We start from the raw sequence: 15,079 nt of genomic DNA, 5'->3' as shown, positions 1-15,079 counted from the left end.
GCAGTGTGGCAACACCAGTGCATCTGTGACAACAAATGCTACACACCCAAGCACCTGGTTAGTGATGGGACACTGTGTGTTAGGGGAGGGGGGCCTGTGTGAGAAGTCTGCACTATCTGCTCAGTTTTTCTGTAACCTTAAAATTGCCCCTCGAAGTAAAGCCTACAATTAAAAATAATACTTTATTACCGCAAGGACACCACTCTTGCCCTGTGACACATTTCTGAGAAGCTGAGCTGCCTTCTCCAGGAGTGTAATTCAATGATGGACAAGCAGGAAACGCTGCTGGCCACTCACCCCAAGGGGTGCCCAGGGCCCAGACCCTGGAGGCCAGTGTCGTCACAAAGAATGGACGCTCTAGACTGGGCCCTGGAAGACAACATCTCTTCCCCACTTTCACAGTTTTTGTGATACAAGTTTATCTGGGTAAGTCTCCACGAAGCAATGTATTTTTAATGAAATGAAAACCATATAGGGCTGGGTAGGTGGCAAAAGTAGTAGACCACCTGCCTAGCAAGATCAAAGCCCTGAGTTCAAACCCCGGCACTGCCAAATAAATAAATAAGTAATAATAAATGAAAAATCTCCTGACACAACAGCCACAGTTTCTTCCAATGAGATGAGCTCTGAAACCCTCAGGCTCACTCCCTTTAGATCTACGCGATCCAGGCACGGCTTTCAGATATGTTTCAAAGCTATGGAACATGCCTGTGTAACACGAAAGTTAAGATTTAAACAGTAATACCACTAATTCCCCCAGAATGGAGCTTAAAGAGAGCAGAGTGAGAGATAACGAATGTCCTGTTACAGAGCACACCGAAAGCTGCATTATCATACTTAACGACTCTTTTTGCATAATCTTACACTTAATGAGGCTACGAGATTTCGTGTACGAGAAGTTTTAATTTATTGTACTTGTAACTCAGCCGGAGTTGAGACAATCTGGGTTCTTAAAGGATTAGAGCACAAAGATGTTAGCGTGGCCCTGCACACACACTAATTAAACAGCACACGGGGACCTCCACAGCAGAAGGGACCGGCTCCCAAGGGTGCCATGCCCCTGCAGAGTGGGTGCTGGGCACCTGTCTGCCAGGTGGACTGCCTGCTGCACTGCTGTCCTGTGCACATGCTGGGGTGAGTGACTTCTCCCACACTGTGGCTTGTCCAGGCACTCTGACTGTCTCCTCAGCCCCCTTATAGTCCCACAGCCCTTGCACTGATTCAGTTAGGTCCAGAGATGATATGACCCAGCTCAGCAAGGCTCTCTCAGCTGTTGGCAGAGTTTGTTGATTGACCCAACACAATCTATTTCCCAGGATCCTCAAGAGGACAAGGAATGCCCTCTACCATCAGCTGTAATAGCTCCTGGAGAACTAGCTGGGGCTTTTGGGTGTGATGCAGATACTCAGGGGCCAGGGAGCAGAAAGGAACAGGGCCCCCCTGAAGTCAGGGCTAACTGGCAGTAGTGGCAGCGGCCTCTGCCAAAGCCCTATGGCTGCACACCCTTGGGAAGGTGCAGAGGGAACTTCCTGTCACTCACAGACTCTATTTGGGGCATGATGGCTACTGAGATAGAGCTGGTGCAAGGCTGGAGGAACGCTCAGACCCCGATTCCAAGGCTGATCAAGGGAGTCATAGAAACACTAACTTATTTCCACAACTGCCTGATAAGGACTCAGCATAGTCTGCTACAGTACTCTCGGGACGAGGAGTCCTGAAGGCTGCACTGTGCAGAAAAGAGAAAACTATCTACCTGCAAACCATCTCCCGTGGCACGCTGACAAGCCAGGACGTCAGAGCAGGATGGTCACAGCTCCACAAGGACAGCTTCATCCATTTATCCGCTGCCCGGCCTCCATCCTGTGTTGCCATCCACCCATCGCTTAAAATACTGAGAGAGCACCTGGGCCACAGTGGGACCACCAAGTCACAGGCCAAGCTTTGGATGGCACAATAGGGCTGCAGAGTTGGCTGGAGGCCAGGGTGGGCATCTGATGGGAACAAGAGCTGTGTGTCAGGACATGGATTTTGTTTTCCTATAGATACCTCAGCCGTGTGGCTGCCAACTGGGAGGCAGTGCCTTGCCTCTCCCCCTGGGCACAGGCTTCAGAGGCATGTGCCCATGCATGTGAGTACCTGTGTGTACAAGCTCACACATGTGTGCTCAGTGCTGGGGACACACCAAGCAACTCCCTTGCATGTGTGTACCCTGAGGGTCCCTCTAGTCCTCTGTCCCTTTTATCACCCACCTTGGTGGGTCAGACACTGAAGGGCTGGCCAGGGTTTGCTTTTATCTACCCTGAGCCTGGACTGGCCTCAGCGTACTCCAGGGACAGGTCACCTTTGTGCAGGTCTCTGGTTCCCTACACTGTCCCTAGCATAAGAGCAGATAGCATGCATCATTCTGCAGGCAGAGAGAACTCAGCGTAGAGGCTGGAACTCTGAGCAGGGGCTTTTGTTTTCTGGCATTTTTGCAGTCAGCCTATCAGGAAACCATGGCTCTTTATCAAAGGACTTGAGTAGATGGGAAAAACAGTCATAAAATAACTAAAGTGCTCACCAGCATTGAGTGGGTCTTATTAGATGGCAAGCACTTCCTGATGTGCCATTCAGGTCCTTCATAACCTTAGTGCCTGCTGAGGTTGTTCTGGGAAGGCACAGCCAATGCAATAAGACAAGAATAAGAAATGACCTGAGAGGAACTCTTACTACCCCATTGACAGATGGGGAGGAGGCAGCCAGAATTCCAAAGCAGGGCCACCGCTGGCCAACCCCCGGGGTGGCTCCTCTTTCCTGGTCACTTCACTGTGCTGCTTGCAGGCCTGGCTCACTGCTCTGGAGACAGATAGGGGGAAGATGCTCAACAGGGGCTGGAACCCAAAGGCACAATTTTGAACAATTTCTGACAACATGGTTACTCCCAAGTAACACTGAAGCATTGGGCCAAAGGACGGTCTCTCTGCAGCTTAGTGCTCTCCAGACTCAGCCCTGCAGATCTGAGCTGAACCCCAGCCAATCACCTCATCAGCTCACTGTCACAGGTCCCCAAGAGGCACAGCTCCTCTCTCTGGACAATTCAATCTGTAGCCACCCTGTGTCATGGGCACCTGGGTTCAGACATTTCTGCCCAGGTCAGGATGGAAAGGCAGGGGTAGAAGACACCTGGCCCAGGGCACAGCTCAGGAGAAGCCACAGCACGATCTAAGGGTAGCAGTTGCCCACGCATGCATGTTCTAGCTCTCCATGTGGAGTACCTCACCTGGCCCACACAATCGGCAGGGTCCTGCAGGGAGTACACAGTTGGGAAGAAGACAGCTCAAGGTCACACACACTAAGAGGAAATCTGAAATTCCACCCTGGGGGCCATAGGGCCTAGGGCTGTCACACCAGGACAGGGGGAAGGTGTCCAGATCAGTGCTGCCAGGGATTGAATGAGCTGACTTATGGGAAGGATGGCAGCAGTCAGCCCTGTGCACGGTGTAGGTCACTGCCCACACAGCAACTTTGCACCACTCACTCAGGCCCAGGTGTCCAGGCAGAGGCAACCAAGGCTGGGTCCCATGGCCACCAGAGAGGCCCTGCCAGCTCCCTATGTCTTGTCAGATGCTTGCTCAGCATGGAGGATGTTCCCAGTTGACCATGGTGTCATAACATCTTGTCACGTCTTGTGGCCATGATTCTGGGGTCAAGCCCAGGCTAGTGCTCTGCATGATATGCTCTATGTCCCCTCCTACCCTGACCCCAGGGCCCTGGCACTGGCCTCCCCTTGTCCTTTCTCACCTACTACCTGAATCTTCTGTCCCCTCCCTAAGCCAGGAAGAGGCATCCATCCAAAGCAAGGCCCTGTCCCAGAATCTTCTACATTCCTCTTTGCCCTCCACAGAGGTGGCCAAGGTCTTGGAAGCCCTGGGGATCAGATGCAGTTAACAGGAGGGCATGGAGTCCAGGCACAAGAAGTGCAAGCTAGGGTGAGTCCAGTCCAACTCTGAGCTCAGGGTGTCCTCCTGCTCTCAGAGTTGTGACTGTGTTGGCAGTGTCCACCCATGAGGACCCACACGCACTCTGGAAGGTTTCCCATGGGCAGCGACAATGGGAAATAACTCAGTTCAGAGAACCTTGCTTTTTTCCCTCACTGCCAGGCCACTGACTTAATGGAAAAGAGAAATATCTCAGTTTCACTTAATGTGAATTAATGCATTAAGAACAAATTGCAAACATCAGAAACCCATTTTTAATAACAAACCAGGTAACTGCTGAATAGGCCCCGGACTATTCCAACTGGAATAAGAAATGCCTTTGGGGAAGCCAGGTATAAATGCCAAAGTGTTTCCCACTATTTGCCTTTGAAAAACAAAAAGCAAGGGAAGACAACGGAACTTCCAAGTAGATAGAAGTCAGCGGGCTCCTGGAGCACTGTCCTGTGTCCGTGCATAGCGTGCTTCCTGGCAGTCAGCCTGCCCCCAGCTGGCAGACCCAGGGAGGGCGGGAGTGACCCCAACAGTGGCCAGAGTGGCACCTGGACTTCTAAATGCAGGAGTCCCTTGGAACTGATGAGTACCAGGGCTATGAGAGGGGCAATGGTGGCTGAAGCCTCCTCCCCATCTTGGGAGAAGGGCTTCATGCCTCCCACAGGCTATCATGGTGGGAGGTGATCACAGAGCCACAGGAGCTGGTCACAGGAACTGACTGAGGGGTCCAGTGCAGACAGAAGCTCAGGCCTGAGCCCCAGTGTGTGCTCTCCACACTGCCATGTGGAGGGCTGAAAGTGGCCCCAAAGTTGTGTCCGCCTGAACCTCAGAATATAGCTCCATTGGAACTGCAATACAGGATGTGGACACGAGATCAACCTGGCAGAAGCGAACTCTAAATGTGATGACCCGTGTCTTTATGAAGGACGAGACAAAGATTTCAGACAGAGAGAGGAGACAGCCACGTGAAGACAGAGGCGGAGACTGAAGTGATGTGACCACAGCCCAGAAGACCTGGGATGGCTGGTAGCCAGGAAAAGCCAGGAGAGGGTCTGGGACAGAATCTCACTGGAGCCCCCAAAAGAGACCAATCCTGCTGACCCTTTGCTCTCAGACTTCTGGCCTCCACCTGTGAGAAGATAACTCCTGTTGTTTTAAGGTGCATTTGTCATGGCAGCCTGGGACGTGACCACATCCATCTCTCCATCCCATAGTCACTTCAGAATCCGTGCCCCTTAGCTCTCCGCAGCACTCAATCTCCTTGCCTTCACCCTCAGCCCAACCTGCACACCTGCTACCGTAGCCTGGGCAGACCTCCTCAAGCCAAGGTGGTAGATGACCTCTGAGCGCCTGTCCAGAGCTCTCAGTGTCCACCACACCCAGCTGCCTCATTCTGTCTCTCCTGCCTCTCTGCCCCAGCCTCAGCTTGACCCATTCTGTGCACTGCACTCAGTAGGTGCTCAATTAACACATCCCACCAAAACGATGTCTCCTAAATCCCAGTCATCTTATGAGTCCCGTGACTTTAACTCCTCCATGCATCACGTGGGTATGAAAGGACACTTTCCATCACCCCATAAATAGAGCCAGCACCACTGCCATAAATAGAAGGTAACCATAAAAGTAAATACACAGCCGTTAAAATGAAAAATGCCTTCCGCATCCCGCATAAAGCCATCCTGCAGGCCAACAGCAGTGCATGCCCTCGATTTAGGAAGTGCAAAATTTACAGGTGGAGGAACTCTAAGAGTTTCTGCACTGTCACCCTGATCTCCTGGCCTTACACCCCGACCCAAAGGCTGTCACTTCTGTGGAGACCCACCTCTATGATAGGAAACCACCTTCACAATGATGGGCCGACCTCCTGCCTCTCATGCATTCCTGGAGACTCTGTCCCCACCTAGACCTACCCTGCCTGGAGATCCCACATGCACACACACAGTGGGTCAGATCCCACTGAGCTGGTGTCCCTTTATCCATTTCCTGGGGCTGCCCGGACATTTTCCACAAACTTGTACAAAACAACAGGTATTTCTTCAATCACAGTCTGGAGGCCAGAAGTCTCAGATCCAGGTGTGGGCAGGACCACACTCCCTCTGATGGTCTGAGGAGGACCCTTCCTGTGGCATCATCCCAGTCTCCACCCCCATCTTCGTGTGCCTCCTTCTCTGTGTAAGTCTATATCTCTTCTCTGCTCCTACAAGGGCTTATCACAGGATTTGGGGTGCACCCTAACTAGGAGGATCTCAACTGGAGATCCTTATTGTGTCTGCAGAGTCCTGTTTTCCAAATGAGGGCACCCTCAAGAGTTTTGGGGTACATCTGTGTTTGGTAGACTCATAGTTTCAGGGTACACCTATGGGGGGGACTCCCAAGAGATAGCCACTTCTCACAGGTGTGCAGACCCTTGTTATCCCAAAAAACCCACCAACTCTCACAGCCAGTCCACCCTTGCCACCTTGTCCCAATGCACAGCCCATGCTTGGCATACAGCTGGCAACTAATATGTGCATGCCAAACCTAGGCTGGCATGTCTATCAAGGTTGTCCCCGTAGCAATGGGCAGGAGGAGCAGGAGGCTGTCACTGTGCAGGTGTTCCCTGGGGACAGGAGGTCTGAAGATGCATTCCGAGTGCAGATTTATTTGTAAGGAGGTCTGGGCTCTATCAGCGAGGCGAATCAGAAGGCCTGCTTGGCTGCCTCTGTAATCAGGAGAAGGGAGGTAATTGGCTAATAAAATCTGCCTTCTCTGAAGCAGAAGCTGGCTTTGAAAAGCATGTGTGTATTTGAAAGGCTGTGTGACCTCTTCTAAATATACCTGGGACATCACGTGGGCCCAGCTGCTCAATGCAGCTGGCCAGGAAAGTCTTAAGGGCAGATCTTCCAACAGGCTTCAGCTGGGCATCTTCCAAGATGCCCAGCTTGCTTGCCCTATCTGCAGCTTCTAGAAGCTCCCTTCCCTGCACTGCCCTACCCTGTGCTGCCCTTGTCAGCCTGAGGAGGGTGGGGGAGGAGGAATCCCTTGGGAGGCAGTGCAGAGGGTACACAGCATTGCCTTTTCTGCGGGTCCCCTGTTGTCAGAGCTCCCAGAAAGCAGCCCCAGCAACCCAGAGTCACCAGCCTCAACCCACAAGGACTTGCCCTACACAGGGGACTGGGCAACGGGGTACAGCTTTCTTTGAGGGTGGTCTTCCTGCCTGATCCCCCTCTGATAGACTCCTCTCCCTAGGGGTACAATGTGACTCCTTGGCCAGCTTTGCAGGGTGGGCAGCCAAAACCCCACTGAAGCTGGGTCTGGAGAGAGGGCACTGAGCTCAGTTCACAGGGTGCTTGCCTGGGTTTCAAGTTTTCTTCTAGCACCATGGCCAAGACATTGTGCCTCTGCCCTTGAGTCTGCTCAAGGGCAAAGTCACAAATCAATCTCCTCCTCACAGGTGGACTGAGGACCAAATAAGATGACAGCTAAGAGCCCTCGAGGCCCACCTCTATGCTCAGTCCCAAAGGTTCTTGGCCCCACCCCGCCATTCCTAACGGAGTTGATCCACCCTCACCTCAAGGACAAGGGCAACACAGGTCCCCCTGGAGAGACCTCCAGCCCCACTGGCACCACCAATATGCACACAGGGCAGCCCCAAGATGCCTGACCTACTGCTTCTCCGCAGGAGGAAAACGCCATACACAAGGAAAGGCTCTGCCTGGGAAAGGTGCGGGCATCAGAATTCCAGCTGCGACCCACCCGCAGCTCCTCCTGGAAAGGAAGGCTGCTGCTGAACTTCAGCAGGCTCCAGAGGCAGAGCACTGAGCCCTATGCTTCCTCTGACTCCAGAGGGCCCCGAAAGCTCTGGTTAATTTGTAAGAGGCAGGGCAGGAAATGGATGGCTGATGGTGTGGGGGGTGTGCGAGAGGACTTCCCACACCTGCTCCAGGGCTAGGAAGAAAGTGTCTTACCTGACCTGCCTTTGGTCCCCATAAACCAGAGGACCAAGTGACTCCAAGGCTTCCAAGGCTCCATCCCATGGACCTGGAGTCCATGAACACAGCAAAGGGCAAGGTTAGTGGCTGCTGCCATCTTGGGACCTGGAGGGGTGACTTCCCCAGACACCTTTTGCCAGGCCCATACCTGCACTGCCACAAACAGCTGCTCCTGCTCCACGGGGATGCAACTTTGCCAGCAGGGCCGCTGGCCAGCTTTTCCTTGCCCGCCCAAGCACAGGGGCTACACAAGAAGATGGGAACCTTGCCAGTCCCCACTCAAGTGGAAGACTTCAAGACAGACCCAGGCACTACAGGACCTGCTGGAGCAGTGAGCAGGTGACTCCTCAGAGCTATGCCATGTGAAGGCCATTGAGGGCTGCTGCAGGATGGGCTGCATCAGACCGAGAGGAAAGAGAGCTCTCTCTCACTGTAGAGGACACCTTCCTGACAGAATGGGCCTCAGAAGACTTACTCACAAAGAATAAAGTAACTGCTGCACACATCACTGCACAAAGAGAGAAACAAGGACCAAGAGCCCCCATCAGGGCTGTCCCCACATGGGTGAGTCAGGATAGCCTGGAGGGTGAAACCCACTACCAGTGCTAGGTCCATGTAGGGACCCACCCTGTTCTCTAGGACAAGAAGTTGATCATCTGGGTGCTCTACCACACTGGGGTCTTCCCCGTCCTCCAGGTACCCTGAGCATCCCAGGGTCACAGGAAGGAGGGATGGCCTGAACTGAGTCAAAAGACGAGGGGTTCTTGGTGCTGGGGAAAGACCTAGAGGCTGATGGGCAGTGTCCGCAGATCTGGGTGGGGTAGTTGGAGGGGATTAGGCAGGGTGGGCCAGCCTCCCACTTCTGGCCACACTGTTTGGACAAAGGGGTCATGTGTTGGAGGAAAATCTAAGATTACCTTGATGTTGTCAAGGCCACCACTGTGTATAGCAGAGTTCAGATTACGTTTCACAGATGCCACCCAACAGGGCCAAGTCAAGCACCCAGGACTTCAGCAGAAAGCAGCCTGGACAAGGTCGGCTCTTGAGTTTAGCACAAGGTCCCACTGGGGAATGAGATGGTGGCCACTATGAGGCTGCATGCCCAGTGTGCTGTGGCCCAGCACAAGTAACTGACCTCCCGCTCTCCCAGCCATCTTGGTGGCCCTTGAAAGCAGTGTTCACTATGGACACTGCTCAGTCATCTCGGCCCTTAGTAAAAAATAACCATCTGGAAGCAGCGGAGGGCCTCCTTCACCTGATTCATCATCTCCACTCAGAGAGAAGGCCTCTCAGGGAGAGCTGGACATCAGCCGAGGCTGGGAGCAGGGCCTCCCCAGCCACACCCACACCACAAACTCTTTGTGCCCACATCTGCATTGGCTCCTTCCTGGGCCACCTCCCCCCAGAGTAGGCCCTGGACTCCTGTCTGGGTCCTGAAGTGGACCTGTGTAGCTTGGGTTTGTCAACCATCCTTGACCATCTGCCTCTCCTGCTGGTCACAAGGCTTCACTTTCATTGTAGGAAGCCCCTCTCTACAGAGAAAGTTCTGGTGGTCTGTCACTCTCAAGGACCCCAGTCCACAAAGGGAACGTGACACGGCCAGCCAGTCAGAGCACTCAGAGGAAAGTGGAGAGGGCCAAGCCTTTTCCATGGACTCCCCAGCACCCACAGCCAGCCACCGAGGCATGGCTAACACCCACAGGAGACAGGTGACTGGAAAATGATGCCCTTCCCTCACCTGGGGAGCCAGAGAGGGACAGGGTTAGGACAGTTGGTCCATGCCTCTGCATCTGAGGGGCTCAGCTGGCCTGCTGAGCCTCAGCTACACTGGTGGGAGATGGGGGGGGGATCCAAGCCATTCTGCTACCCATGCACCGCCAGCCTCTCCCACATAACCAGGGCTCCACCGTCTGCCATGTGTCATGGCAAGAATGACCACTGTTGCCAGGGGTACCATTTACTGTGTTCCCAAATGACCAGCAGAGTTTACCTTCTCTTGACCTCCCCATCCTGGGCTTGGGGACCCAGCCCAGCCTGTGTCCTCACTGGGCCACACTGGCTCTCAGCCTTTCCCCTGGACAGAACATGGCCCCTGTGGTGTGCAGAACTCTCTGGAAAGCCCAGGCCACAGGATGTCAGGGGCAGGCTGAGCTGCATAAGAGGGAACAGATTAGTGTGGCTCCACCCGCTACTGTCCCTGCTCCTGGAGAGGCTGAGGGTCATGGGGGTGTGTGTGTGTGTAGCGTGTTTGTGTGTGGTGTAGTGTGTGCATTGTATATGTGGTAGTGTGCATAGGGTGTGTACATGTGCTTTTGTGTGTGTGGTGTGTATACGTGGTGAGTATCTTTGTGTGTGGTCTCTGTGTGTGGTGTGTGTAGTTTTGTACATGGTGTGTGCAGTGATCAGGTGCTATAGTGTCATGTGTGTATTGTACCTGTGTGTGGTGTCTGTATGTGTATAGTACATTGTGAGATGTGAACATGGTTTGTGTATGCACTATGCACGTGCATGGGATATCTATATGTGATGTGGGGGGGCTGTGTGTTCTGTGCATTTGTGTATATGTAGTATTGTGATGTATTTGTGGTGTGTGTGGTGTATACATAAGCAGTGTGAATGGTGTGTGTTGTGTGCGTAATATGCGATATGTGTGTGGTATGTGTATATGTGGGGGTGTGCATGTGGGGTGTGGGGGGTTGTATGTACATGCAGGGTGTACATGTGGTGTGTACATGTAGGTGTGGTACGTGTACATGTGGGGTGTGCATGTGGGTGTACATGTGCAATGCGTCAGTGGTCAGAGCCATGGCGCCATGGCTCCCTCACAGTGGCAGGTTCAGCGTCAGATGGAGTCTGGTAACATGAAGAGAGCACCTAGAGGGTAGACGCACAGGGGCACAGGACTGCGGCTGGCCAAATGTGATTTGAGGGATCCCAAATCCACAGACTAAACAGTATGGCAGCCACCAACAGGCACACTCATGACTGCACATTACACCGTGTGCAACTGTGTTCACAGAACAGTGGCCCGTGTGCATTTACATAATACCTAACGATTTACTTACAAGTAAACAGACATGAATCAGCAGCTTTCCTGCAGGTAGCCCCCCATGCCGTCACACGTGTTCTCTCTTCCCTAACCACACAGCTAGATTTTAAACAAGTTCATAATACACGTTCACACATTTTCGATGCTCAGGCAAATTATACAAATACATATAAACACACAGGGGTATTTAATTACATTCAATCATATGTATGTGCACACACATAAAAATGTCAGCAATGAATCATTCCAAGACCACAGGCCCTGTCGCGCCCTCCACCAGGGCCAGAGACATGGCCCCCTGCACTGGCCCTCTCCCTCTCTTGGTGGCCTTGCACGGTGATGTATACAGAGATGCACAGAAACCAGACCCTGAGCGAGAGGCTGAAATCCTCCTCAGCACACAGCTCTCAAGCACCAAGTTCATGGAGGAAGTGAGGTTGGGGGACTGCTGAGTTTCCCAAGATGCCCTGGGAAGATGAGCCCCTCTCCAGGGTCTTTCTTGCTCTGCACCAGAAGGCTGGGAAATCGGGTCCCTGCCTGTAGCAAGCTGTGTGAGCCGGCGTGTCTGCAGTCACCTCCACTACTGAGCCCTTCATGTTCAACTTTTAGTTGTCAGACACTCAGCCGATGAGAATCCCATTACGGTGAGTGTGGGTTTTATTTAGATTCTGTGTCACACAAGAACCGATAGTAAATGATGATAAAGGATCTGGTTATTTTTAACGCCTTGACAACTCCCTCCCCTCCCTGGCAGCCATTCACACTTACCTGGCCTCTCAGTCAGTCACAGGCAGGTTAGGGGAGAGGCAGGCAGCGGGCAGGCCCTGTCCTTCCCTCCTCCTCCTCACAGGGATTCTGTGCCCTGGGAATGGCAGCATCAAGCAGCACCTGGGGCTCCAGAGCAAAGCCAGACCCGCTACGTGTGCAACCCAGAGACTCCTCGGGCAGCCAGGGGCCTGGTCTAGAGCCCTGCAGCCCCCAGCAAAGGTGGTAAGTGTGTACAGCCCAGTGTGGTCATGGGAATTTCAGAACTTGCAGGGCTGCTGAAATCCTCAACCATCCGTTCCTCCTCTTCTGTTACCATGGGCTCTAACCAGGAGATGGGCACAGCCTCAGGCCTCTACCCCAACAATCTTGGCGTTCTCAACAGGGGAGTCAGCCGAGCCCTCACCCAACCGGAACGGGTCCTCACAAGCCCCTGCCCACTGCCTCAGCCCATCCTGGGATATGTGCATGTGTTCATAATGGGAATGGCTTTCATTTATTTATTTATTTATTGTATTCAATCAACATTTCTTATGGGCTCTTTGGGCCAGGAATGAACCGCACCTCCTAAGTTCTTCGTCCACTTTTTAAAAATAAACCTATCAATGTAATAGATATATGAGTCAGTCCCGTGTTGGCTGCTAATCTTGTAAGGATGGCATCCATTAATAATCACTGCACAGAGCCACAGCAATTAACACAGAGCTGTGTGTGCCTTCACAGGGTACCCGTGCCTCTTCTTCCCGGCCACACTGGTTCACAAAATGATACTTGACTTCAAAAGAGTGAGCTAACCAAATAAATGAAAGTTGAGTCCTGTTTACTCAATCAACAGTCTGACCTCCAAGCAGCTGCTGAACACAGGATTGCTGAGGAACCTCTGAAAGTACCCAGGAATTAAATTGCCCCGGGCGGCCGGATGCAGACGCTAATCTCCCCCCACAAGCTCCTGATATTAACCTGCAAAGGAGGCTTTTTAATAGCAGGCTTGGCCCATGGAACACACTCCCAGCCATCAATAGGATTTACAGAGATGGAGAGGTAAACCTCAAATCTACAGCTACAGGGAAAGAGCCAGGCTGTCCTGGCATTCTGAAAGGGCTGCCGGGGATGTTCCTGGCCTTCTCTGTCCGCTTTAGCTCCTAAAGGGACCACCATAGCCACCATAGCCAGCTGGGCTGCTGGGCTGCCTGGCTTGTAGGCGTGTCTGCTCTTTGTAGTACTGTTCTGTCCTTCCTGTTAGAAGTGTCCACACCAAAGCCACGGATCTGTGCTGCAGTACCCTGGTCCAAGTGGCTCAAAGATTCAAGAAAAAATATTTCAAAGTCTTTGGAAGAGAGAGGTGAAATTTTTATAATTCCAGCCGTTGCCTTAACTTTGCAATGTGAGGTCACATGTCACTAAGAGGCAGAAGGACGGCCTCCCCCTCCTACTCCTTCCATTTCATATGTCCTGGGCTCCCTCGGGAAGCCAGGTTCCTTAGCACCCACCTGCACTAGTTCAGAGAAGCCAGCACCTGCATATGCCACGCAGAGGCAACTGACAGCTGTCCTGCCCAGAGGGCAGTCACAGCAAAGGCCCCTCACCCCTGGACTCCACACCTCCACCAATGCCCCTCTCCCCAGGCTCACCCTCTGGCTGCCCGGGCCAGGCAGCAATGGTGGGCAGGATCTGCTCTTACAGAGATTGGCCAAGCCAGGGCTGCAATTAGGACCACAATTCACTGCTCTCTGGGTTCACAGCCCTATTCATCTTCACAAACCCTGGAAGACAGACCAGCCAGAGGGGGAAGGATTAACTACAGGGTGGCCTGTATCTCCATACAAAAGGGAAAGTGTGGAAAAATGGCTTCCTGGGTCCCCCATTCTTCACCCCTGAAAAAGCCAGATTCATGGAAATGGTTATTTAAATAGCTCTTTCCCACTCCGGCCCCAGGCAACAAGTCACAATTGTCCTGCTGCCTAGCTCCCTCTCTCTCCTACTGGACTCCAGTCTGCAGCCCAGGGCTTCAGTAAGGGCCTTAAGTCTCCCCTGGGAGCCACTGTCACTAGCCCCTCACTTGTGACCCCAAGGGGCAGAGAGGGCCTATCAACAGGGACAGGAATGCCTCACCTTTCCTGAGCTTTTTAACAGAAGGACACAGCAAAGGGCACTGGAGTCTGGGGTGCACAACAGGGCTTTCAAGGCCCCAGAGGACCATGAAACCATTTGGACTTTTCCTAGAGTGCTGTCTCAAAGATACCTGTGTTTTTGCAGGGTCCCATGATTCCTGTGCCCATGTCCTGCCTTCCCCTTACTACACTGTCCTCCACAGCAGGGACATGTGTGCCTCTGCTCAGGGCAAATGCTGAGTCTTCTGAGAAAGGCTGTCCCATGACCAGCTCAGGAGACACTCTGCTCCGTGAACAGGATCGCCACTACACACCGCCCGCTCTGCCTTGCATGCAACCACCAAAGAGACGAAAAGAAACTTCCCTCCTAACCACAGACAGATTCCTAGAGCAGCAGCCTCACAGACCCAGGACGGTCCATTCCCAGAGGGCCACACGCCTCTAAGTGACTAGCGCTTCACTGTGTGACTGCACCAATGCATATCACAGAACACTGTGACTTAGGCAGACACGGTCAAACTCAGAGAAATGTCAACTTGCATGTTTACCCAAAAGAGCCATGAGAGAGGAACAGAACAGTAGGAAGAGAAAGAGCTTGTGCCTGAAGTGGACCTTTTAGTGTACTCCATAGTCAGTCACCTGGTAGAGGACGCCAGCAAAGGACGGCCTCCTGAAATGTGTGTGTAGGAAATGATTCCTCAGCAGAAAAGACAGCCACTCCAGCTGCAGGGACCACCACCCTGTGGCAGAAACACCCACTCCTGAAGTAGGTCATTTACGCTTGCAAGAGGACTGGCCTCCAACTCAGAAAGGGCCACTGAGCCCTGCTGAGCAGGCCCAGCCAACCTGCAGCAAACTCTGGATAGCCTCTACTCCTGCTCCTTCCTCGGTCTGTGGCTACCTGGACCCCAAATCAGGGGAGGACAATGCAGAACAGGCCAAGAGGGCTCCCAGGACCTGGGTGGCTCACATCCCCATCTGCTCCAGGCCCAGCAGCTCATTAGGCTGGAAGCAGCTGAATGTCACAAGTCTTTCCTTCTCTAGGAACCTACAGCTATTGAGAACACACATAGTATTTGGCCATACCAGCTCCCTCCAGGGCTCAGCATCCCCACAAGGCCAAGGGGAACACCAGGCAGTGCCTGTGGGCAAGGGCACCAGCCAAGTCATACACAGTGGGTGCCACTATGGGAGGCAAGTACCCCATTCCTGCCT

At 53.0% G+C, this 15,079-nt stretch overlaps 1 protein-coding gene across 3 annotated transcripts in view; it reads right to left on the bottom strand.

Moving 5' to 3' along the window:
- The window catches only part of Tafa5 (TAFA chemokine like family member 5), a 218,502-nt gene that overhangs the window by 118,455 nt on the left and 84,968 nt on the right, over positions 1-15,079 (bottom strand). The window contains exon 1 of one of the 3 annotated variants that reach the window (XM_074084726.1): positions 1,754-2,331. The exons of the other annotated variants lie outside the window; for them this stretch is intronic. Coding sequence (XP_073940827.1) covers positions 1,754-1,872 — 119 coding nt within the window. The 5' untranslated portion in view covers positions 1,873-2,331. Of the gene's footprint in view, positions 1-1,753; positions 2,332-15,079 lie in introns of those variants that run through there. 3 annotated transcript variants of the gene reach the window in all.

This window comes from Castor canadensis, chromosome 8 (assembly GCF_047511655.1).
Source record: "Castor canadensis chromosome 8, mCasCan1.hap1v2, whole genome shotgun sequence".
Classification (NCBI taxonomy): domain Eukaryota; kingdom Metazoa; phylum Chordata; class Mammalia; order Rodentia; family Castoridae; genus Castor; species Castor canadensis.
This window is presented reverse-complemented; position numbering and strand designations above follow the sequence as displayed.